The 25,055-nt window shown below is 41.9% G+C and overlaps 2 protein-coding genes across 2 annotated transcripts in view; both read left to right on the forward strand.

Annotated features, from left to right (window-relative positions):
* LOC147461024 (uncharacterized) overlaps window positions 1-6,111 on the forward strand; it is a 43,772-nt gene extending 37,661 nt beyond the window's left edge. Inside the window, exon 2 of the mRNA XM_086504597.1 lies at window positions 6,047-6,111. Coding sequence (XP_086360723.1) covers window positions 6,047-6,111 — 65 coding nt within the window. The remainder of the gene's footprint in view (window positions 1-6,046) is intronic.
* Window positions 6,112-12,490: 6,379 nt separating this feature from the next.
* Window positions 12,491-13,665, forward strand: LOC147461025 (uncharacterized). Its single transcript, XM_086499984.1, has one exon. The coding sequence runs from the start codon at window positions 12,590-12,592 to the stop codon at window positions 13,460-13,462; it is 873 nt and encodes a 290-aa protein (XP_086356110.1). The 5' UTR covers window positions 12,491-12,589; the 3' UTR covers window positions 13,463-13,665.
* The last annotated feature ends 11,390 nt before the right edge of the window (window positions 13,666-25,055 follow it).

Here is a 25,055-nt window from a genome sequence, read left to right on the forward strand (position 1 = left end):
ACTCTCCGCAATTCCAACATTGCAAGACTCTCCTAGGTCGTGGATCTCGCTCTTCAGACTTCTTTGCTTGTCCCTTTGGACCTACAGCTTGTGCAAGGTGAATTGACAGGCTGCTTAAAGATTCGTTTAACTTCTCAATTACTTCCGCCGTTACCTCAGGAAGCTCCCTCGATATTGATGCTTGTGACTTACCTTTGGGTCTAAGACCTTCTATTGGAACCTCTCCCCTTAAGCACTTGAGTTTCACCCGCCTCAACTTTTACCTTAAGGTCAGGAAAGAGTCCGGCTATGAACCTCTCCTTCTTTAGAAATTCTGCACCATCACCAGGGTTAGCAACATTTCGTATCCATAGAGCCCAAAGACGTAGAAACTCTTGCTTGTACAAGTAGTAGTCATCTAAGTCTTTTTGCTTATGAGAAACAATGTCTTGCCATAATTTCTGAGTGTTTTGGGGATCAAAGAAGTATTTCTTGAAACGATTCAAAACTTCCGTGTAATTCCCTTTAAATTCCTCAGGCAAAGAGTCAAACCAAGTGCTAGCATCTTTCCTAAGGACCACCTCAAACATTTCTACACGTTCTTGATCAGTTACTATCCTCTTGATACGGCAAGACATCTTGAAATTCGCTAGAAATAATTCTGCATCCTCTCCAGGCTCTCCAAAGAAAAGAGGATATCCAGACATTTGGCGTTGGCTCTCCATTGAATTGATTTCAAAGTGACACGTTTTTTTTTTCTTTAAAAGATTTACACAATAATATTTTCTAAATTGCAATCTATTCTACAACAAAATAAAAATATTCACATCAAATGACCTATGATAATCAATAAGAGGTAGAATGACAGGGTTTGGTGATGCGAGAATTTCTCCTACTCTTTGGGCACCAAACATGAATACCATACGTTGTTGAAAATGGATTTTTCTACTAATTGCAATGTTTATTCTAATGTGTGGAGTGAAATGGAAGGGGAAAACCTCTATTCCTGGGCCATTATCCATGGTCTATGCATGACCTAATACTCAAAACAAAACAAAAATATAGACGTCCAAACTAAGGTCGTACCTAATCAGAGGCAAAATAAAAGGGTTTACTGAAGCGTTTATCTCGGCCAACCTAAGAGGACCTAAAATCCTACGAATTACTCGCTGAAATTGCAACTTAGTACTAACAATTATGTGTACCTTTTGCCTTGCAATGGGAATGAAAGGATCATACAAACTCTCGTGATTCATGCAACCTACTTGACTATGCTAAAGGTTGAACCTACACAAAAAGATACACAAGCCTTTCCTCAGTGGGGGCACCAAAATTGAGGCGGTCCGGGGCGGGCAACAAGAGAGGCGACCTCTAAACACCCCTCAAGGCTCCCGTGCTGCTCAATTGGGGCTGGGGCAACCACAAGCACAACACAACAACAAACCCACAGCCAAACCCAAACAAGATAGGGGCACCACCTAGTTATGGTATGCGAACTAGGACGCAAGAAAGATTTTGGCACAACCAAGAAGATGCACCACACAACGCACACAAACAACCTCACACCAAGACACACACAAACTGGACCAGAGAGATCTAGAGCAAAGGGAAGAGAGAGAGAAAAGGATCTTGCATAATACCGTATTTGTGACTTGCAAATGGAGATGGTTCGTTATGATGCTATCGTAGAACTTGTATAAACTCACTCAATGCTTAGTGATTGCTAAACATTGCCAAAACACACACACACTGTCTTAGGGTGTGGGAGACCTCTCACCACAATACCCTCTTACAATGGACACAAAACTGGCAATGAAAAACACACTAAAACACTTTCTAAAATCAAGATCAACCGATAAAAACTCAAATACACAAGTCACCTTGAATTCTCCAAACCGTATTGCACAAATGGAAGGACGAAGATATGAACGTCGAATCACGCCTTTGATGCACCAAACCTCAATTTATTGATGATGAAGGAGCATATACAATAGTGGTTTTGAGGTTTGTGGAACTCACGCTCTCTCACTTGCAATGTGTAGCTTGAAGGCTTCTCTCACACCAAGAGTGAAGCTCACAAGTGGTTGCTACACCTAAGTCTCTCCTCACGCATAGAGTGTTGGGGTGCTATGTGAGATGTTGGAGGTTGTTTTACAAGAAGGAGACGGGCCTATTTATAGGTTGGAGACCCCTCATTAAGATTATTGGAAATCCTAATTTACAAGCTAACAAATCAGGATTATGATTTTTTTGAATATCAAAACATTGCGGGCCTTCTTTGTCTGCTTGAGTCATGGGTGTGGGCTCAAAAGAGAGCATTATTGATGGTAGATAAGGTGAAAGTAAGTTTTAAGGAAGGGAGAGAGAGAGAGAGAGAGAGAGAGAGAGAGAGAGAGAGAGAGAGAGAGAGAGAGAGAGAGTTACTATACATGTCTTGAGGTGAGGTGTCTTTTATGGTTAGGTCAATGCTATTTTGTGTTAGTATGTTAGTCGTTAGTAATCACTAGAAAGTTAATGTTACATTTACAATGGGTAGAGTGAGTTGATTTGATGAAGGAAGAGGGGTGAATTAAAAGAGAATCATTGAGATGGTGAAGCTTTGAAGAAGCTTGAACTCACCCTTGTGTAGATTGTGGAAAAAATGACCGCTGGTCTTCTTCTTCTTCTTCGCTTCTTTACGGCGCCGCCACGGTTGACCACCACGATGAAAAGAGGATTTGTTGATGAAAAATCCTCAATTTGCAGAAGTTATCATGGTTAAGATGCTGAATTTTAGATATTTTAGGAGAGGTAAATGAAATTGTAACATAGAAGCAATAGAGAGAGACATGGAGAGGGTGTATGTATGTAGAGGTTCATAAAAGAACTATAGGGATGAGAGAGAAGGGTAATGGTGAAGAGGGTGGGAGAAGCCATGGAAATTGCAGGTTTGAGTGAGGAAAGGAGAGGGAGGGATGTGTAAGAGTGAGTAGGTGTGTGGAAGGGTGAGAGAAGACTAAGGGCTACTTGTGAGAAAAGTGGGCAGACTGGGGTCCACTCAAAAAATCATAGCTCACCGCCGGTAGCTCCAAAAATCATGAAAAAATTTGAGGTGATTATTCAGAGTGTGGGCTACATTTTCTCTTTTGACCACCGCTCCAAATTCGGAGTGGAGATAGGTGCCAAAATTCTCACCAAAAAGCTTGTTTTTTATGCCTGCAAAAGTCTTTTAGTGGCCCCCTCCTTTGTTGAATTTGTACAATGCATCCAAGAGTGAGCCCCTCCTTTGTCATATTATAATACAAAGCATTCAAGTTGCCCTTGACCCATGCATGGAGGAGGATTATTGGTGAAATAAGAAATATATACATGGTGGGATTGGTGTATGGACTATTCATGGACTTTAGCTCAATGAGCACATGGTGTTAGAATATGAGTAAAAATAATAATAAAAATATGGAGGAGTTATGGATATGGAAAGATATTGGAATCATATGATATGGTCCCTCCTTGAATTATTTTGGGTGAAAGAGGAAAAGGTATGCAAGTAAATAATATAATAAAAGTAACCAATGAGTAGAAATCAATTTTTTGTTTTCACGAGGGTGAGGGTGAAAATGTGGGAGTGATTTGTATAAAAGAAAAATATGAGGTTAGAGTATGTACATATTGGCAAAAAATATAATTATGGTGTAAGAGGATGAAAGAAGGTGTACATAGGTTTAATAAAACACACACCTAAGTAGAAATATTTAAATAAAATATCAAAATAATTATAAAAAATCCCTATATTTAGGCCATATATACAATGAAATATTTACACACAAAGAGGCCATAATATAATTTTATTTTTTATTTATTTTTTATTTTTTTGGCTCAACTAGCCCAGTGACTAGCTAGCTGAGGGTTTTTTTAAGAAGATATGGGAAAAGCCCCCTAACTCACACACGCCTATGTACAATGAAATGGTAGGGATAGCCATAGCGTTTGGGTGAATTTGGTAGGGTGGAGTAACTTAGTATAGCAATTATGGAGAGCCGAAAAATGGCTATCAGTATATATGCACCTCTTAGAATAGAGTGCTATGCATGCATAGAAGAAGTGGTAGGGAATGGTCCCTTGCTGACCGTTCCTTGGAATCCAGGCGACTGCATGGCGACCGGCGGAGATTGGGAGCCATGCGGGAGCGTGGACTCCGGGTGAATGGTCTCCAAGGGACCATTCTCGGTCGTCCAGTGTCGGGGGGAGGGGGGCCAACACACCCAGTTTCTCTTGCGTTAAGAGCTGAGCAGAGACTACAACATTGAACTAGACGCACATTGCAAAGATTGTCTGCGATTCTAGGTGTAATGTGTCAGCACCTCATCAGGTTCTGTGTGCTGAGTTGGAGGTCCCTCATTGCTTGCAATTCCGTATGTGTCATGAAATTCCATGCGCTGAGCTGGAGTGTTTTCATTGCCTGCAAACTCCATGAATTTCCTGTGTTGACATGGTGTGCATCTAACCTCTGCAACAACAGTCCATTCCGCTCAGGAATGTCGAGTGGATGGACGGCACTGATTGCCTGCCCCTGACTCCCGACCTTGACGGAAAAGGAGGGAGGAGAAGATCCAATTCGCACACTACCTAAAGTGGTGAATATGCGTACATATGACCAATGAGTGACCATTAGACTAAGCATGGTATAAGCTACAACAGATTCACTAGGGTAAAGGGGCCAGATTAAGAACCTTTAAAGAGGGGGCATAATCCAAAGCACAAGGTTTATGGTGTGGTGCAAAAGATGATATCTATTGTGATCGCTATATCATCGCCTTTATGTGGCAATAAGAAAAAATTAGTTTGCAGGCTTCTTAGCCCTTTGTTTTTGCCTTTTTTTATTTTCTTGAGTAACGTTTTTTGGTATCACTACTGGTACCCTACCCACCCCTGCCACTTGCCATAAAGTAACCCCTTCTTATCTTGAGGGTACCCAATAACTTCCAACCACTCATGACTGATGAGAATCCAAGGCCTCATATTACTATACCCATTCTCCACTTGTTGGATGAATCAACCTCTACTTTAGCTCGCTATGTAGCTCTCGTTTAGACTGCACTCACTGAAGCTTCCCCTCATCAACTCCTCCTGCACGAGGTCCAAAAATCGTGAGCGTATTCAGTAGCGGGTTGCTCTGAAGTCTTCACGATCTTGCCGCCCCAACCCAACTTTCTAATGGATGGTCGTGCATGACCCTTTGTCTTTGCTAGATTTGCAGTCACATGCAAATACAGCTGGTGCCAGGAGACTCGGCGGGCACTGTTACTGCCTATTATGTATGCTCTATTTCACATGTTGTGCTTGCATTGTCCCTCTGGTGCATGTGATCGCTTGATATAATTCTGATGGATGATATTTTATGCAGTTGTCCTTAGAATCTGCAAATCACTACGAGTTGGACTTTGAGTCGGCCCAATCTGCAAATCAACCCTCGAGTTCGCCCAATCTGCAAGTCGTGAATGAGCTGGACTTCGAGTTTGCAAATTAGACCAATCTGTTGCCTCAACCTTCACTCACGACCTTGCTTGCTGTAGTTGTTGCTTCAATGTGCAATGGGACTTGCTGTCCTCTCTGCTGCAATGCAAAATTTTCGCGTGAAGCTTTGCTCTTTCAGGTGAGGCCACTTCCTCACTCAGCAATCATAACAAGATTCATTGGTTATGTAATGTGTTTTATAATTCATGGTTTGCCCCTTCAGTAGAATCAAAGCGAAAGTTTCATATGGAAACATGATTTACATTAGAAAGTTACAACAACTATTTACTTTGGAAAGTTATAACTAGTCAACTTGATTGATTAGCTCCTCTAACGAATAAATCAGTACATGATTTGCTCAAACATACTTAAATATGAAGTTCAACTGTGTATAGTAAGATATAACTTTTACACAAAATGGCCATACAAAATTGTTGCTTCTCACTTCTACTCTATTGAGGCTTATCACATCTAGCCAAGAAGAGACTATTGTCCTACAAGTTCTGGTTGTGGATCATGATGAAAACTGGGTACAGTTAGTGCATGTGTTTATAGCTTTTGGATGTGCATGCAGAAGAGGAGAAGAAAGAGTTTCAACTGATAGATTGTGGGAGAAGAGATGTACTACTTCTAGATTGAAGGTTAAATAGTAAAGCTGTATTTCAAGTACATAACAGCCAATTCAATACAGGTAGTTGATGGATGCGTGAAATGTAAGCATGTAAGAATCTAACATGCAACACCATAAACCCAGTTTATGATATTGTTCGCTGTCGAGATCTTCTGAGCTTTTCCAAGCGCATCTTCCTTGTGAATGGTTGGTGTGGCTGATCCTTGTGGAGGGGTTTGAGGAAGAGACCTTCAAGAGAGCCCTTCTCCCAAAGTACAGATCTCACCCGTTTCTCAAAATTTTGTTGTTGCAAGTCCCATTCTCTTTTAGAGTGCCTAGCTATGGCTGCATCTTCCTTTCCTTTTCGGCGCTCATCCTTCTCAGGAATAGATTGCAACCATCTTTTATCCTTTTCTAATTTTCGCTCTTCCCTGGCTTTAGCTATGTCCTCTTCCTTTGCATTTTTTGCCTTCATGCTTTCAACATATTGAGAAGATGTTATAATTAAACTATTTGTGTAATCCACAAAAGCTTCTCGTGGTGCCTGCCTCACACAAACCTCCATTATAGGCACTCGCAAGAGATCAACAATTCGGCTTTGCTCATCTACTGGGTGTCTTTGCTCTCTACTTGAGGTTGGAGGATTGTTCTCTTGCTCTCTTCGCTCATCTGCAGTGTGTCTTTGCTCTCTACTTGAGGTTGGAGGATTGTTCTCTTGCCCAAGATGTTGTACTTCAATTCTTACTTGAGTAGACTAATTTAGTGACATGACTGGGTTGTTGCCTCCTTCTTGTGCCTCTTGCATGATGTCGTTGCTTGGATATCCAGCTTCAGAAAAAAACAAAAATCCATCTCCATTGATGGGTTCATCTAAGTTAGCCAACTCATGATGTGTAAGATTCAACATAACTTCTACATTTGTTGTTTCAATCATAGTAGGAACTTCCAACGGAATGCCTTTTGCCATGGTCTTCAAAGCTTGAACTGCTGCACCTTCCATAGCTGGCAAGTCTCCTTCTGTAGATGGCAAGTGACTTTATAAAGATGGTGTTGCACCTTCAATGGCCGTTGTAGATTGTTCTAGGATTATTGTGGACTGTGTTGCACATTGAATTGCATCTTCCATAGATGTAGCATATTTTGTTGCACCTTTCATAGCTTGCAAATCACCTTGCGTGAATCGTGAGTCACCATCCATTGTGGCTGCAGATGGTGTTGTGTCTTCCATTGCTTGAATATCTTGTGTATCAGCACCAACATATGAATTGGGTGGAGTGTTTGGTACTTGAGATTCGTTATCATGAAAATGATTGCTGTTCTCCTCAACTATTGACATATGATTGCATGGCATACCTTCAAATTTCACAGCATTTGCATTATGTGGCCAAATTCATGTAGCCCTGAAGCCTGCTTTGATGTTTTCTTTTGAGAAAGACAATGTAAAGCTTTTGATGCAATTGAGGCCAATTCACTTTTACTAGCTTGAGAGCTCGTTGTCCTTTGTTGCCATATGGCTCTCTCTTTGCGAAAATGTGTCTTGAGAGATTTGAAAACTGACACATCTAAAGGTTGTAGCTTATGGGATGTATGTGCTGGCAAAGTTACAATGTCAATTCCTGAATCATAGGCACTTGTGACTACCTCTAAAGAGACATGGCTTCCATGTCCATCAAGGACCAATAAATGTCTGTTCTGAAAACCCATGTCTTGGCTTATTGCCTTTTTGAAGTGATCCATCCATGCCTGGAATAGTTCGCCCGTCATCCATGCCTTACGCTGCATGGCCATTGCTGCACCTGGCTCACAGTGTTGAACGTAATTGCTCTTGAATTTGCTACCTTTGAAAATATAATATGATGGAATAGAATGACCAGCAGCATTTACACAACATAAAACACTCATCCACTCTCGTGAATCACATGTTATTCCATAAACTGACTTTGTCCCATTTCTTGCCAGAATTTTAATGCCTTTGTCTCTGGATCCTTGGAATCCTGTCTCATCTGCATTCCAAATATTTGTAGGTGGATAACTGTTTTCAGCATAAAGCTTGGCCAAGTTGTCATGTAATGTCTTCACAATCTCTGGCTGAAATCTCACAGCTCTTGATTGATCTAACCCTTCAGAGACTCGAAAGACTAATCCTGGATGGCGCTTTCGAAAGGCAAGCCACCAGCTTTTCCCAGGGATACCATTGGTGAAAAGTGTGTGCCTCGTTTGACAGATTTTAGCAACCTTCAGTTTCACATCTATGACTTAAACTCCATGCCCAGAATCACATTTGAGAAATATCCACTTTAATAAAGCTTCCTCTTCTTTTGATGAAAGCATGGTCTCAGGACCTCGTCTTTTCTTGCATGTTCTTCCTTCCTCCCAGTTTGCAATAGTAGATTTACTGATGCCAAACTGAATTGAGCATTTTTGTAAAGAAAGTCCTTCTTCGCGAGCAGCAAGAGCCTTGGTCATATCCTCTTCTGTCCATGGTAGTGAACTTCGCTTCAATGGTTTCTTTCTGTGCTTTCTTGCTTTATCTTCATCATTCGTAGAAAGCTCTCCAGTCTGCGCAATCGACTCTTGAATCACCAATTTTGGAAATCTGACTCTTGCTTCTTGTGCAAGAGGAGCTGTTGTTTTTGAGGCCTTTGTGCATCTTCGATTTTTGCTTTTCTGATTAACTCTCAAGGACGATGAAGTGGACGGATTTTTTGTCGAAGACAAGGTTTTGCCTTTAGTATTCTTGTCACTCTCTTTGCCATGACCTATTCAAATATCAGATTGTTAGCAACACAATCAATTTGTAAAGATTGTATTAAGAATGGCCTAAATGTAAGAAAAAGAATCAGAAACTACTAATGACTATGAAGATGAAAGAGCATAAAACATAAACTTACATACAAAAATGAAGAGAAAAGGAAGCATGAAACTACGTATGGCTGTGAAGATCAAAGAGTAAACCATAAAACTTACAAACAAAAGGGAAGAGAAAAGGGTACGAAATAAAAAACTTACACATGCACTCTACGAAGAAAAGACTCTATGAAGAAAAGAAGGAGAAGACTTACACTGGAAATGTGAGATTTGTCTCCTCAATAAAAACTTGTTGACTTATTCTTGATAATCTTGAAGAAGGTTTTCGTACTCTTTCATTGAAAATTTCTTTTTGGTAACCCGAGGAGGAATTGTTTCAGGGCTAGTAGCTTGCTTTTTCTCTGACTGAGCTGATGATTGGGTTTTTGGAGATATGAAGGGGGCTTTCTTTCTAGGAATAGTGCAGAGAAATGAGGGCTTTCCATGCACACGTCCGCAACAACAAACTCGGCCGCCGCTCCGATGAACCAAAGTGGAAGTGCAAAGGAAGTTTGCAAGTTCTGGGTGTCTTTCTATCAAGCAACTTTTGCACTCACATGGAGCTAAGGAGGCCATCAAGAGTGCATAGTATTATCTTTGATTGTTGTTGTGGCTATGATGATCTGAAGCTTCAATGTGGTCTTGATAAGGGAAACGTGCTTTGATGATTGTGCTGGTGATTGCAGCAGCTGCAATATGCTCAGTTCATGGTATGTAGGTGTAGGTTTTGACTACTTCTGAATGATCCATGCCTCTAACATGGTTGTGACATGACAGGGAAGAAAGTAAGTGTGTGCGCATGATGTTGTAGAGGTAGTCTAAAGACTCACAAGCAGAGAAAATACATTGTTGATTTTCCTCAATCATGAATGGCTGGGATAAGAGAAGTGCAGCAGAGAGCTTGATGGTGATGAGGTTGATAAGAGAAGTGTAACAGAGAGAAGAATTGCTGATTTTGCTTCATCTTTTATGGTTTCCCCATATCTAGGGGAGCCACGCAACTTCTTGGCGCCAATACTTTTGTTTGAATGCGCTGAATTATGTTTGATAATGTAAAAAACGTAATGAACAACGGCATTCAGTTTAATGAACAGTCTGTATTTAATGAACATAATTGCTTGAATTCATGAGAGAGGAGGTGTCAGTTCTTGAGAGAGGTAGTGGGAATCTAAGTGTCATTGTCATGATTGCTGAGATGTTTTGTCTTGTTATTCATGCATGAACGGCACTAGTTGCTGGGAGAGAGAGCTTGTTTTTTGGTTCCAAAAGGTCTCTAGTTGCTACTCGCAAGACCACGTTTATTTTTTTTACTTTAATCTGTTGTGATGAGTCCTTAAATTGGACCCCGGCAAATTTTTACTTTTGGCTTTAATCTGGGCCATCCAACAAATGGCCCCTTTACCCTACTAATTAGACTTTAAAATTCTTTGGGTAGAGAAATACTTAGGATTATGATATTCATTGAGCCAAAAAATTTAAGTAGATATTGCACAATAATATGAAAATATACCATATACTAGGTGCACTTTTCTATACACTTGCCTTGGCGGTTACAATATAACCCAAAGAATTAGCAAGGTAACATATGGTGTATAGTTTTTGAAACACTATTCAAACATAACCATCTCTTCTTACAGCTATGAACCCCCTAATGACTATCAAAAGAAGCGTTATTGATGCCACATGCACAAGACAATGAATTGCTCTTGAACAAACCATTTGAAAATGCTTTGAAAAAAAACTTGAATAAAAGAATTGAGGGCATGAGACCGAGTACATGTGCACCTCCTACAAGGGACTGCAGCTACACATGCACGGAAGAGGGAAGCATAGAGAGGAGACGATCACACTAGTAGGGCAAAGACTACTCTCCCTCACATACGGGGTCCCTCCATGAACTCATGTGAGCCTATTTATAAATTGAGAGAGGGAGCTGCAAAATGGAAGAGGGGCGGGGGTTTGGGGGGGGAGAGAGAGAGAGACGCCATATATACATGAAAGTCACAAAATTGAACCAAAAAAAGCGCCTGTTTCATTCAATGATAAGAAATGACAAAAATGGGCATGAATGCCTATGCTATAAGGTTTTCACTTATAACAAAAACTCTCTCAGATGTCTGCTTGGGTGGGATGAGTTGTGGCTTTTGGGATTGCTTGTGGCACTCATGCACTATGGATTCAATGCCTTCTATGCACTCCCGAGCAGGGTACCCTTGCCCTTCAAATTTCACATATTTTAGAGTTTTCTTGAGGCTTTAAGTGTATTTTTTTAAAGGTAGCTAGTAAAAATATGGGAATATTACCCAAAAAACATGTAAAATGCCTGCCAAAGAGCAATCTTGGGACTCATACCCCTCGCATATGAATCGCCACAGTAACACTATCTTGCACTTTTTCCAATGTGGCATCTCACCATACACAAGAAGATTTAGAAATTTTCTCATGTAGGAAAACGGAGTCTTTCTCAGTGTTTTTCATACAATGCATAACATCATGAGCTTCTGCTCGAGAGGCACCGCATACCTAGCTAGGTACGATTGGGGGCAGGGGACCACTGGCCCCCCCACTGGGCCAACGGTCCCCTGCCCCCAATCGTACCTAGATAGGTATGCAGTGCCTCCCTCACAGAAGCTCATGATGTTGAGGTAAGTCAGAATGTGGGAATTATCGTGAGAATTTGTCCAAAACTTCTTGTGATAGTCTCTCCATCATGTGCGTCTAACTTCAACCATGGTGACTCATGTGCAAATGCTTTCACAAGGGCTCTTCATTGTACACAAGTTGAGTAGGACTTAGAGCCAATTCACATGTGTGGCGGATTGCAAACTTGTTTGCAACTAGCAACCAATGAGCAACATGTTCACGTGGGATGTAAATCGGCAACCCAGTCAACTCTCTGCAATTTTGTAGTGCACATCGCTTCATGTTGATTGGGCAAAAGGGTGGGCATTGCATTATCTCCCTTCGTCTTTTCTGTAGTTGCGAGCATGCTCCTCCCCACACACATGAAGCCCAGTGGCAACTTGCCAACCAATTCTCAAAATCTTTGTGAAAACCTCTCATGGGAACAAAAAAGGTTCAATGTTGGTTGGCAACCAATTGCAAAAAGAGTCCCCATGTGAACTAGCTCTTATGAGGGCTAGGCTCTAGTGACGAACAAGTCAACTCAATTGCAAACGGAGTCCCCATGTGAACTAGCTCTTATGCGGGCTAGGGCCTAGGCTGTAGGGAGAAACAAGTCAAAGACAAAGGCGTGTATGAAGTTTGAAAGCAAGAACGTTAAGGCGCTAAATGTAGAGGCGGTTTCTAAACTTAGTTAGCTATACACGTTAAGGCGCTAAATGTAGAGGCGGTTTCTAAACTTAGTTAGCTATACGCGCAAACTGTGTTGACTTGAAGTGTACCAAAGTCCTAGTCCATATGCGTTTAATAAACTCTCCTATTTTTTTAAATTTAAAGGACTCGTGCGTTGATCTTGTTTACTACAACGTGGTCTCTTTCTGCCCATCATCATCTTATATAACACAGAGAGAGCTTTATCTGCAGTTGTGTGAGTGAGTGTGAGTGTGAGTGTGTGTGTGTGTGTGTGTGTGTATGTGGCGCGGATAGCTCTCTTAACCACTATTCTAGCTCAATATACTGCTAATACTCCTTGTGAATATGGCCCCTGTAGGACAGTCCCCGCCAAGCTCTTCTGCTTCCACAAGCAGCAGCAGCAGCAGCAGCCATGGCGGCAGCTTGGAGCTCTCTTCTTCCTCCCACCCCATAGCCAAGAAAAAGCAGCCCATTATCAGAGTGGTGCATGTCTTTGCTCCCACGCTCATCAAGACAGACCCTGCGAATTTTAGAGCTCTTGTGCAGAGGCTTACTGGAAACAAGGCCCCCAAACATGCAGCAAAGGATATGGGTCCGGATCACAATTCTGTTAATCATTTCGATGAGCCCAATTATGTTAGTGATTACCATAAACATGCCGCTAATCGTGAAGAAATCAGAGTTCTCGAGTCATCGAAGCAAGCCAAGAAGAAGATTAACCGCGTCAGAAAATCATCATTCTCTGCCACTAATGGGAGGAAGACTTTGCAGTTTCTTCAAGACCCAACGCTGCAAACTGGGCTTGATTTTGTAATCAGCAGTGATTACAACAGATTAGCAAGAATTGATGAGGACGGTGGGGGTGATAACATGGGATTAGCAAACATTAACGACTCTGACGGCGATGCAAATCTGCCTAATCAATTTGATTTGGCAAGACCCGCAGTGGAAGGCATAATAGATGGGTACTTTGCTTGCGATGCAGATGCTTATACAGACTATAATGGCAGCTCTCCAAGCTCTAACTTGGGAGGCAGCACGTATAGCTCATGGAACACAGAGAGCCCAAGGTCTAATTTTGAAGAAACACAATATGCCTTTGATGATGAAGGATTGGAGGTAATGGGAAGCTTTCATCGTCAGTATGTCAGTGCTTCTCATCACTTGATGGAACTTGATCACTACTATCATATTTTACTAAATCCTTCCTCATGGTAAGCACAAACTCTCTCCACTTTAGGTGGGACAATCAATGCTGAGCACCTTCTTTGATCCTCCCGAATACATATCCCGGCCTCGATCTCATGTCGGAGGTCTGAATATACAATTTATGCAGATCAAGAGTGTTTGGACCTAGTTTTGAACTTCCTCATCTGTATAAATTTCCAAATATACAAGAACCAAATCATGTACAAAAAGGACTGAAAATAGTAGGACTCTTATCTTTTGACTGCACATTGTACATTTACATTTCAGTGACCCTCTTCTCTTTCATCACATTTGAGTGACCCTGCTTCTCTTTCATGGCCACCTTTGCGCTTTGAGGTGGCCATTTCATTAAAAAATGGCTCGCATGTGTGACTAAAACTTCCTCATGGAGAGATTGGTTGCATTCTCGATAAGTTAAAACCCATGGCCTTCATTTAGCCATGAGCGATAGCATGGTTAGTTTGACCAAAATCATATAGTCTTGAAAATTGAATGTTCAATTACAAAATGAGGTGTGTGTGTCATTTCCAATAAGTACATATATGGCTAAAGAAAAAACTACTATATGTGTGCATCTTAGTACGCTACTGCCACTATGACAACTCTTCCCGTCATAGCTAGAGATCCAGTGGGTTCTCTAAGTCAAAAAGAGATAACAAACAAACTTTAGTCGAAAACGACAATGAATGCAAAGAACAAAGTAACGCCAATGTATATTGTGCTCATATTTAGAATAGTTTATTGATCTAGTTTGTGATCGCAACTTTTTGACCAATGGATAGAGACCTTTCTTTGTGTCATATCTCCTCTCAAGCGAAGATAGTTTTCTTAGAGTGATAGTGATACGCTAGAAGCATTCAACACAACATAAAGATTAAAACAAGTATTTTCAAAGCTGACAAATTTTAACCAATCAAAATAATGTAGCAACACTTATGGAATCCTTCTTAAATGTTGTCCAACCATTGCTCCTGAGATAATATGAACTCCCTACTTCCACTCGTTGTCGTGCCGCTCCGCTTCCATGATGGAAAAAAGAACAAAAGGATGAAGATTAGGCTGAATTGAAGCCTATATGCTTATTGAGCAGTGATCAGGTCTCAATAACGAGCACGACCAATGCTAAATGTGTGCCAGATGTGGCTTTAAGAGGCTAGAAACTATGGTTTTGAAGCTAAAATGGGTATGTTTGAAGTGATCATAAATGGAAGTTTACAGATTATAACTATAGTACTCAAAGAGCTCCACAGGTATGTCTTTACGGCTCGTCAATTGCAGCTACGGTGAGGAAGCTATGATAGTTTGAAGTTGGGATCAGGGATTTCATTGACGTGATCACGATCGTGTGATTACGTTAATAACTCTAGTAATTACACACAAAAAACACGTGATCACATTAATTGTTAACGTGACTTTGATGATGACCTACAGAAACCCATAGAGCCAGTTAGCCCGTCGGGTACAAAAATATTCCCTGTGGGGCGCGTCGGGTGTTTTTATTTTCCCGACGGGCCTGTCAAGAAAAATGCCTGCTGGGAAAACCCTCAAGAGGTACTCTCGACCTCACGCTGATATAGCGCGGCCTTACCTTGCCGGCTTGTCTTTGCCTTTGATGATGAGGGCCTTCCTTGGCTCCTACCTCGCTGCTGCTGCTGCTGGTTGGAGGGGGCTATCTAGCCTGACCTCGAGAGAGTCCCACTGGACTACATGCTGGGGGTGACATCTCGTTGTCCCCTCACGGTGAAGAAGCCTTGGCTCTACTCCTTTGCTCTGACTGCGCCGAAGCAGGCCTTGGTCATCTTAAGATAAACTCTGGCTGTTGGCTGGCTGCTTTGTGTTGTCTTACGTCAAGTCACCGCGTCTCTGAACTGCGCCCAACACAATCCAGGAGATACTTAGAAGGATGAGCAACCCCGTCCCATCCCGGGTGCTTTGTAGCTCGCGGCTTCGTTGTGTCCTTTGTCGTTTGATACATTTTGTGGTAGCATCCTTGTACCTGTGCCTACTTCCTCTGAAGTGGCCTCAAGCCAGTCCTTAGGTTCCTGCCCCAAATATGCATGAGGGTGGAGTATTCCTAGCATGCCCTCCATCCACGGCGCTATTGTTCCGATTTCTCACGGGGGCTTGCCCAGGTGATTCTGGTGAGAGCTACACTTAGCTCCGCTGCTATGACGGCTAGGTTCCCAGGCCTTGGCCGCTGAACTGCTTTGCTTTTCTTTCCACCTGTGATGTCTTGAGCTGGAGATGCCGTCCAAGCTTGATTGCTATTTGGGCTCAAAGCCCTTGTAGACAACTGCGCTTGCCGTCGATGTTCATGTCAAGGATCACACTCCCTGTACGTCTTCATTCCTTGTACCCTTTAGCTCGATGATGCTGGGTTTGCATGTTCTGAACGAGGGACAGCCTGTCACGCTGCCCGTGACCCTGCCACAGGGGTCTAAGTGCATATGCTGCATTCTGAAGTTGAGCCACTACCACTGTGACTCTGAGCCCGTGCCACACAGGCTTGAAGTGCCAATGCTAATTCACCTCGCTGCCCTTGTTGACAAGTGAGGCTGTATCTGAATGAGTCGGTCCCTTGCCTTGGGCCGCTCTGCCAAGCCTTACCAATACCAGGTTGAAGCTCAATGTCTGATAGCCACGATTGACTCCGGGTCCGCTTACCTCTTCACAAGGTGCTGGTCAACTCCTGACGAGCCTGACTGATGAGAAGTTGCATATCTTGAGGGCCGATCCAACTGGAGGCCGATTGTAGGTGAAAGCTGAGGGGGTACACTTAGCATTGTGTCCCCGCGGCTGCCCAATGACTGGCCGCTGCTTTGTTAGCATGGAGGGTCTCTTCACCTAGAGCCCCCGCCGAAGAAAATTTGGAGCCGACGTATCCTGACGACTCGAAGTACCCCTGCTGGGCATGTCTTCTATGTATTCCTTGAGCCACGGTTGGGCAGGCCTGCTGGGAAAATAAAAAAACCCGAAGGACGTAATTATATAAAGTAAGTAGCGTGCTTACCGTTGCGCTTTGACTAGGAAAATCCCTGGGGAGTGTATCCGAGTGCCACCTAAGGTTACAGAGTCACAGGTCCTTTACTTTGGGTTGAACGTGATTCTTAATTCGGTAACCACTTCTAAAAATATTTCATTCCTTTATCGAACATAAAGGTACGAAACCAAAACAATTAAAAAATTGAAAAGTCATGCTCATTGCGAAGAAGCCATTGGTCCAAATGAGGACTATAATTGGTTTTAGAAGAAGAGCATATGCAAATGTTCAGTCAATAATCAAGGGTTGGATTGTTAGAAAATAAGACGTAGCTAAATAGATATTTGAGTAGATTACTTAATGGAGAGAGATAGATTTCACACACAAGAGATTATAGAGTAGAGAGAGAGAGAGAGAGAGTATACACGATATACGTGGTTCACCCAATGTGGGCTACGTCCACGGAAAAGCAGTCACTCAATGGCTTTAGTACTTCAAAAAAAGAAGTAGTTTACAAAGGGATTATACCCTTAATGGAGCTCCCGCCTTGCTTCACTCTCACCACCTCACACTCACCTTGTTGCATCAACTTCACACTATGAAATGTGTGTAGAAATGGCCTCCTTTTATAGGCCAAAAGGGCTGCCCTCTCTTATGAGAGGCAGCCATGTGTAGCCGCCCTTGTGCGAATAAGTCCAAATCGGACCCTCCAATCCGCCCATGTGTGGCCGTCCTTGAGAAGACAAGTCCGCTTTTGAATTCGGCCACCGGCCATTGACTTCCGACCACCGGCAAACTGACCGGTTGTTTTTCGACCACTTTCCGGCCGCCGTCCGGCCATAATATTCCGGCAAAAAGGAATATTCTGGCGAGGGGGGGGGGGGGGGGGGGGGGGAAGTCTCGGGGGCCTCCGTCCCCGAGGCCCCTAAAGTTGCCCCTGATTCTTGTCCGTGAAATTTTTGGTTTTCGGTGAGTGATTTTCCTTCATGCACGATGGCTTCTCCTCATAATGGGGGCCTTACAAACGTGCGCTTTTACCATAGAAGATTACAAGGGTAAATCAGGCTCCATACTTAACAATCTCCCACTTGGAGACTGATCTCCAAACCAAACCTCTGAGTGCTTTCCATCCTGGCTTCTTATCCTTGAATGCCGATTGAAGATGAGCAAAAGCTCAACTTCTCCTTGTTGACCACCTTTGTAAACATGTCTGCAGGATTTTCAATTGTACGCACCTTTCCTAGCTTTAGTTGTCCCTCTTCCAAAAGAGTGCGTATGAAGTGATATCTCACCTCAATGTGCTTTGTCCTTGAATGAAAGGCTGAGTTCTTCGCAAGATGGATAGCGCTTTGGCTATCACTATACAAGACACAATTGTCTTGTTTGAATCCAAGCTCTTCTAAGAATCTGTGAAGCCACAGAATTTCTTTGCTTGCCTCCGTCATTGCTACATACTCTGCTTCCGTGGTAGAAAGTGAAACCACTTTCTGCATCTTTGAAGCCCAGCTTACTGTTGTGCCTCCAACCATGAACACATAGCCAGTAGTGCTCCTTCGAGTATCTTTGAAGCTCAGCTTACTGTTGTGCCTCCAACCATGAACACATAGCCAGTAGTGCTCCTTCGAGTATCTTTGTCGCCTGCCATATCTGCATCAGCATACCCTTCTAAAAAAATATCAGTTCCTCCAAAATACAAAGCATTTTTTGTTGTCCCTTTTAGATACCTAAGTATCCACTTCATAGCTTGCCAATGCTCTTTACCTGGGTTGTCCATGAACCTACTCACAACTCCCACTGCATGTGCAATGTCTGGCCTTGTCCAGACCATAGCATACATTAGAGAACCTACCGCTGCAGCATATGGAACTTTAGACATATAGGCTATCTCCTCTTGTGTCTTTGGACACATATCCTTCGTTAGTTTAAAGTGACCTGCCAAAGGTGTAGAAACTGGTTTTGCATTTTGCATTGCAAACCTTTCTAGTACCTTCTTGATGTAATCTTCTTGAGATAGCTTTATTGTCTTCTTCGTTCTATCCCTTGATATTTTCATACCAAGTATCCTCTTTGCAGCACCTAAATCTTTCATTGAAAAAGATTTAGACAGCTCCTCTTTTAGGTTTTTGGTGTCCTGCATGTTAGCACTTGCAATCAACATGTCATCAACATATAACATTAGGATGATGAATTTCCCATCTCCCAAATTCTTCGTGTAAACGCAATGATCCGAGTTGCATCTTGTGAATCCATGATCCAACATCCATCGATCAAACTTCAAGTACCATTGTCTTGATGCTTGCTTTAAACCATACAAGCTCTTCTTTAATCTGCAAACCATTTTCTCCTTACCTTTTACTTCATACCCCTTTGGTTGAAGCATGTAGATTTCCTCCTCTAAGTCACCATGAGGGAATGCCGTATTTATATCCATTTGGTCAAGATTTAGATCATGAGCAGCCACAAGGCTTAAGACAAGCATAATTGAGTTCATTTTTACAACAGGTGAAAATATTTCATTGAAGTCAATACCTTTCTTTTGAGAAAACCCTTTTACCACAAGCCTAGACTTGTACCTTTTCTTCCCACCTTCTTCTTCCTTCACCTTGTACACCCGTTTGTTTTGAAGTGCCCGCTTACCTTTAGGCAACTCAACCAACTCCCATGTTTGGTTGCGATGTAGTGAGTCCATCTCCACTTGCATGCTCTTCGTCCATTCTTCTTTGAATTCATGTTGCATAGCTTCTTCGTATGATTCCGGCTCTCCAGAATCTGAGATCAAGAGATGGTTGAAGGAAGGAACAAACCTTTCTGGAGGTCTACTTGCTCTTGTAGATCTTCGGGGAATAGGTTGAGGCTCCTCATTTGGTTGACGTTGTTGCACATTGTCACTGTTTGCAGTCCTTGAGTCTTCACCATCCTCAAGCTCCATGTACACATCACATGTTTCTTTTGTTTGTTTTCTTTCCAAGTAATCTTTGTACATATTTTGTTCGTTAAAAATTACATCCCTACTCCTTAAGATTTTACCATCTTCAGGATTCCATAGGCGATACCCAAAGTCACCTTCTCCATAGCCAATGAAGAAACACTTTTTGGACTTTGCATCTAGCTTTGATCTTAGGCTTCTATCTATGTGCATGAAAGCCTCACACCCAAACACTTTGAGAAATGCATAATTCATCGGTTTACCTATCCATGCGTCTTCTGGAACTCCCCCATCCAATGCCGTTGAGGGTGACCGGTTGATTAAGTACACAGACGTACTTAAAGCTTCCGCCCAAAGCTCAAGCGGTAGGCCTCCATGTAGCCGCATGCTTCGTGCTCGCTCCATGATTGTCCTGTTCATCCTTTCCAAAATCCCATTTTGTTGAGGTGTCCTTGGGGTTGTCCTTTGCCTCCGAATGCCATTGCTAGCACAAAAGCTTTCAAAAGCTTGGCTGCAATATTCACCTCCATTGTCGAATCTGAGGCATTTAACCTTGGTACCTATTTCATTCTCCACAAAGGCTTTCCACCTTTGAAATATGGAAAATACATCGGATTTATTCTTCATGACATAAACCCATGTTTTTCTAGTCGCATCGTCTATGAATGTTACATAGTACAATGAGCCACCAAGTGATGGTGTACTTGCAGGACCCCAAACATCCGAATGAACCAACTCAAGTTTTTTATTTTTTCTTTCATTTCTTGATTTTTGAAATTTTACCCTCTTTTGTTTACCATAAACACAATCTTCACAGAACTCTAAGTCCACTTATTTCAAACCTGGTAGAAGCTTCTTTGTTTGAAGGATTTTCATTCCTTTGGCACTCATATGCCCAAGTCGATAGTGCCACACCGCACTGTCAACTTCTGTAGTTGTTGCACAAGCTGAAGGTTTCATGCTAACAGTACACAAGTAAAGTGTACCGACCTTTTCTCCCTTGGCAACCACCAAAGATCCCTTTGAGATCTTCCACTGTTTATTTCCGAATGCAATGTTGTAACCTTCATCGTTCGATTGTCCTGTAGAGATCAAATTTTTTGCGAAGAGAAGGAACATGCCTAACATCTTTAAACTTCCATTCATTTCCGTTAGCAATTTTGACAGAAACTGTACCTTTGTCGACAATCTCACAAGCTTCATCATCTCCCAAGTATACATACCCAAAATTACCTTTGGTGTAATCTTGGAAATGTTACTTGTGTGGTGTCGCATGGAATGAAGCCCCGAATCTACTATCCAGGAATTAGACACATTGTCTAATTAATGAGATAATTAGAGCATCTTGCTCTACTTTACCTGCCACATTGGCCTCCGATGTTGGCTTGTTGTCTTGAGACTCAGTCTCCTTCTTCTTCTTGGACCAGCAATCCTTCTTGACGTGGCCCTTCTTGCCGCAGTTCCAACATTCAAGAACTGACTTTGTGCGTGACTTGCTCCACCTTGAGCGATCACGACTCTTTTGGTTTTTGAACCTCTCCTTAAGCCTTCCTCTTTTTTCCATTGACAATGCAGCACTTGATGATTCTTCTCTGCTTCTCCTTCCTATTTCCTCGCTTAGGAGAACACCCACAACATCATCAAACTTAAGAGTATTTGTACCAGAGATAGAATTACTTACAGTCATCACAAGGCTGTCCCAACTATCCGATAGAGATGATAGTATAAGGAGAGCTCACACTTCGTCATCGAAATTGATTTTCACCGATCGAAGTTGACTAATGTTTTTGTTAAAGTCATTTAGGTGTTCTGCAACTGAACCATTCTCTTCCATCTTTAGATTGAACAAGCGCTTCATAAGAAATACCTTATTGGATGGTGAGGGTTTCTCGTAGAAGTCGTCAAGTGACTTCATCAAGTCCTCCGTGGTCTTCATCTCCGAAACATTGAAGGCCACCGTTGACGCCAAGCTTAACCGGATTGTTCCCAGTGCCTTTCAATCAAGGACAATCCATGCTTCATCTGCCATTGTTGCGGGCTTCTTCGCAAGACCGCCTAGTGGCAAATAGAGGTCCTTCTGGTAGAGATAGTCTTCAATCTGCATCTTCCAATGTTGGTAGTTTTTGCCGTTGAACTTCTCAATCTTGAGCTTCCCTTCCTCCGCCATAACTCCCACTCAATTCAAGGAATCCTTTCCTTGAGATAATTTAGCTACGAGCAAACCTTGCTCTGATACCAATTGTTAGGAAATAAGACGTAGCTAAATAGATATTTGAGTAGATTACTTAATAGAGAGAGATAGATTTCACACACAAGAGATTATAGAGTAGAGAGAGAGAGAGAGAGTACACATGATATACGTGGTTCACCCAATGTGGGCTACGTCCACGGGAAAGCAGCCACTCAATGGCTTTAGTACTTCAAAACAAAAAGTAGTTTACAAAGGGATTATACCCTTAATGGAGCTCCCCCCTTGCTTCACTCTCACCACCTCACACTCACCTTGTTGCATCAACTTCACACTATGAAATGTGTGTAGAAATGGCCTCCTTTTATAGGCCAAAAGGGCTACCTTCTCTTATGAGAGGCAGCCATGTGTAGCCGCCCTTGTGCAAATAAGTCCAAAGCGGACCCTCCAATCCGCCCATGTGTGGCCGCCCTTGAGAAGACAAGTCCGCTTTTGAATTCGGCTACCAGCCATTGAATTCGGCCACCGGCCACACCGGCCATTGACTTCCGACCACAGGCCACCGGCCATTGACTGTCGGCCACCGGCCAACCGACCGGTTGTTTTCCGACCACTTTCCGGCCATAATATTCTGGCGAAAAGGAATATTCCGGCGAGGGGAAAAAAAAGTCTCGGGGGCGGAGGCCCCTAAAGTTGCCCCTGATTCTTGTCCGTGAAATTTTTGGTTTCTGGTGAGTGATTTTCCTTCAGGCACGATGGCTTCGCCTCATAATGGGGGCCTTACAAATGTGCGCTTTTACCACAGAAAATTACAAGGGTAAATCAGGCTCCATACTTAACATGGATGTCTTGTACTAGTGTAATCAGCATATAAGGATCCTTAAAGTCTTGCATTTTTCACCATCATAGATTTGACATTGTGACTGCACAATATAAGAGCTATAATCCTTAATTGGGTAAAAATAGCTTTTATATATTGAATTGGTTGCATAAGGGGACTACAATCCTTGATTGTGTACAAGTAGTCCTCAATTGTCTGATTATATTGAAGATTTCTTTGTGTTATTTCATGCATTGGTTTATATAGAGATAATTGCATTATGTATTATGTATTATGAAATATTATTAGTGTATGACATGACCAATTATAGATTTTATTGCTTTCGTGTGTGTTTTGTAAACAACTGACATCGTTCAGTTTAGAAGTTGATTATTCTTTGTAGTGTTTGAAATTAGATGTTTCTTATTGTTTGCAAATCAAAGAAGACGTATAAATAATCATCATAATAATAATTGCATTGAGAAATTCATAGCATTGTTGTATTTATTATGCCGTGCAGAGAGTGCATTGCAATGTGTACGTTTGCTCACAGCATAGGTGAATGATATGTGAAATTGACTAGCGTGCGTTGCAAATCTCATATCGTGCAGATTTGATTACTTTCCTAGTGAATGATAAAATTTAATATATATTGAAAAGAAGAAAAATGTTTTAAAACCTAAACATCTAGTTCTTTTGTCTTCAATTATAATTTAAAAGCAATGGAGCAAAATGTCGGCACAAGTGGTACGAAGAAGCCAAAGAATAAAAAAGCTCATGGTAAGGAGTGAGATTATGCTCACAACATATGCGATCGATATATGGAGTGGCAATGTAAATTTTGTCTCACAACAAAATCAGGTGGTGCACCTCGTATCAGGGACCATTTTCTGGGTAGCGTTAAAAAGAATTATAAGAGATGTGAACATCCTCAGGTATCTGCAATTGCAAAGCGTTTGAGAGAAGAGCTCACCAAAAAAGGTGACAAGAGACAACAGATATATAGTATGGATGCAAGTCAAGAGCAGTCAGAGCCAAATATTAACTCTGTTGATCCTGTGGTGGTGACACCAACTAACCTTGGAGAACACCTGCGTAGGGAGAGGAAATGTCAAGCAGCATTCTTTTTAAGCGTCACAATGAAGGTGGACTTGGTCAAATGCGTCAAAAATCATTGAATCAAAGCTTTTGGATGCAGTCTCTAGAAGAAGCACAAACTGCACTCGCCAAAGCAGTATTCTTCACTGAAAGTGCTATGGTCATGGGAGACAGTAATCATTGGAAGGCCGCTTGGAAAAAAATTGGTGAATTTGACCCAAGATTTTTAGCTCCCTCTTATCACACAATACGAAATGTTCTCTTGGACAAATGTTACATCGAAGTCAAAGAGCGTGTTTGCAAAATAATACTTGGAAATTTTTTGCTTTCAGGATGCATAATTGTGAGTGATGGTTGGTCAAATGTTCAAAGAAGACCACTGATAATGTAATGCTGGTTTGTCCAAGGGGAGAAACGTTCATAAAGGCGATTAATAGTTCTGGTGTAATTAAAAGTGGCAAATATGTTTTTGAGGTCTTGATTAATATAATTAAAGAAATTGGTGATGAACGTGTCGTTCAAGTAGTCATGGACAACGCAAATAATTATAAAAATGCTAGTAAATTAATAAAGAAATTATTTCCACACAATTTCGCCAATGATTGTAATACGTACAAATTAAACTTGGTGCTGAAGGATCGGTACACTAGTGAAGAAACCACATGGTTCGCCAAAATAATTGACACAGCACGGCAGGTTGTGAAATTTACCTTGAAACGACAAAGAGTGCTCGATTTGTATGGAATGTGAATGGCAGTGATGTTGAAAATTCCTAGTGAAACTCGGTTTTGCACGCATTTTTATACATTGGAATCACTTCTCCGTAATAAGTGCGTTGTGATTGACACTTTCAATCGCATGGTCTTTGATGAAAGGCAGCTTGAGCAGAAAGAAAAAGTGAAAGAGAAAATTACATGTCTGCGTGGCAAAATAAACAAGGCTGCTTCGTGGAGGAGTGTAATGAATACATACCATGTAATGGTGCTCATTATGTGTTCGCGATTCGCAACCTTTATCGAAAGGCACCAAATATGGGCAAAGTGTGGATGACATGGTGGTCAGTCCAACAAAGTCTTGAAAATCCTGAGGAGCTGAAAGAGTCTAAAGTAGAGAAGGAGTGGCGACTACCATTCTATGGCAAACAACGAAGAATTTTGGCCAAGTATTTTTACGCAAGATGGAAGAGTGCTCATAGTCCACTCCATAGTGTGGCTTACATGCTCGATCCGAAGTATTGGAATTTAGACCTGATGTCCAATACAAAGGTGGTTATTGATTTCTATCACGTGGTCAACACGTTCTATCCACTGTTTAGGATCGAATTGATTGTATCAAAGAAATGAGTGCATTTAGATTAAAAGAGGATCCTTTTGCAAATGATTTTGTACATTCAATGGGAAAAGAGCAACTTGCGTGGAAGTGGTGGATGATGAATGGTGGAGAGCATTACGTCCCCTTGCAACGAAATTATTCGCACAATGTGCAACAAACTCAAGTTTAGAGAGAAACTAGAGTATGTACAAGTATGTTCATAGCACTATTCACAATAGACTATTAGCACACAGAGAAAAAATTAGTGTATATATTTTT

The sequence above is a fragment of the Adiantum capillus-veneris genome, chromosome 3, assembly GCF_014529385.1.
Source record: "Adiantum capillus-veneris isolate H3 chromosome 3, ASM1452938v2, whole genome shotgun sequence".
In the NCBI taxonomy this organism is placed as follows: domain Eukaryota; kingdom Viridiplantae; phylum Streptophyta; class Polypodiopsida; order Polypodiales; family Pteridaceae; genus Adiantum; species Adiantum capillus-veneris.

What these genes read in the sequence shown, in the direction of transcription:
- LOC147461025 (XM_086499984.1), top strand. Translation starts at nt 12,590, where the DNA reads ATGGCCCCTGTAGGACAGTCCCCGCCAAGCTCTTCTGCTTCCACAAGC.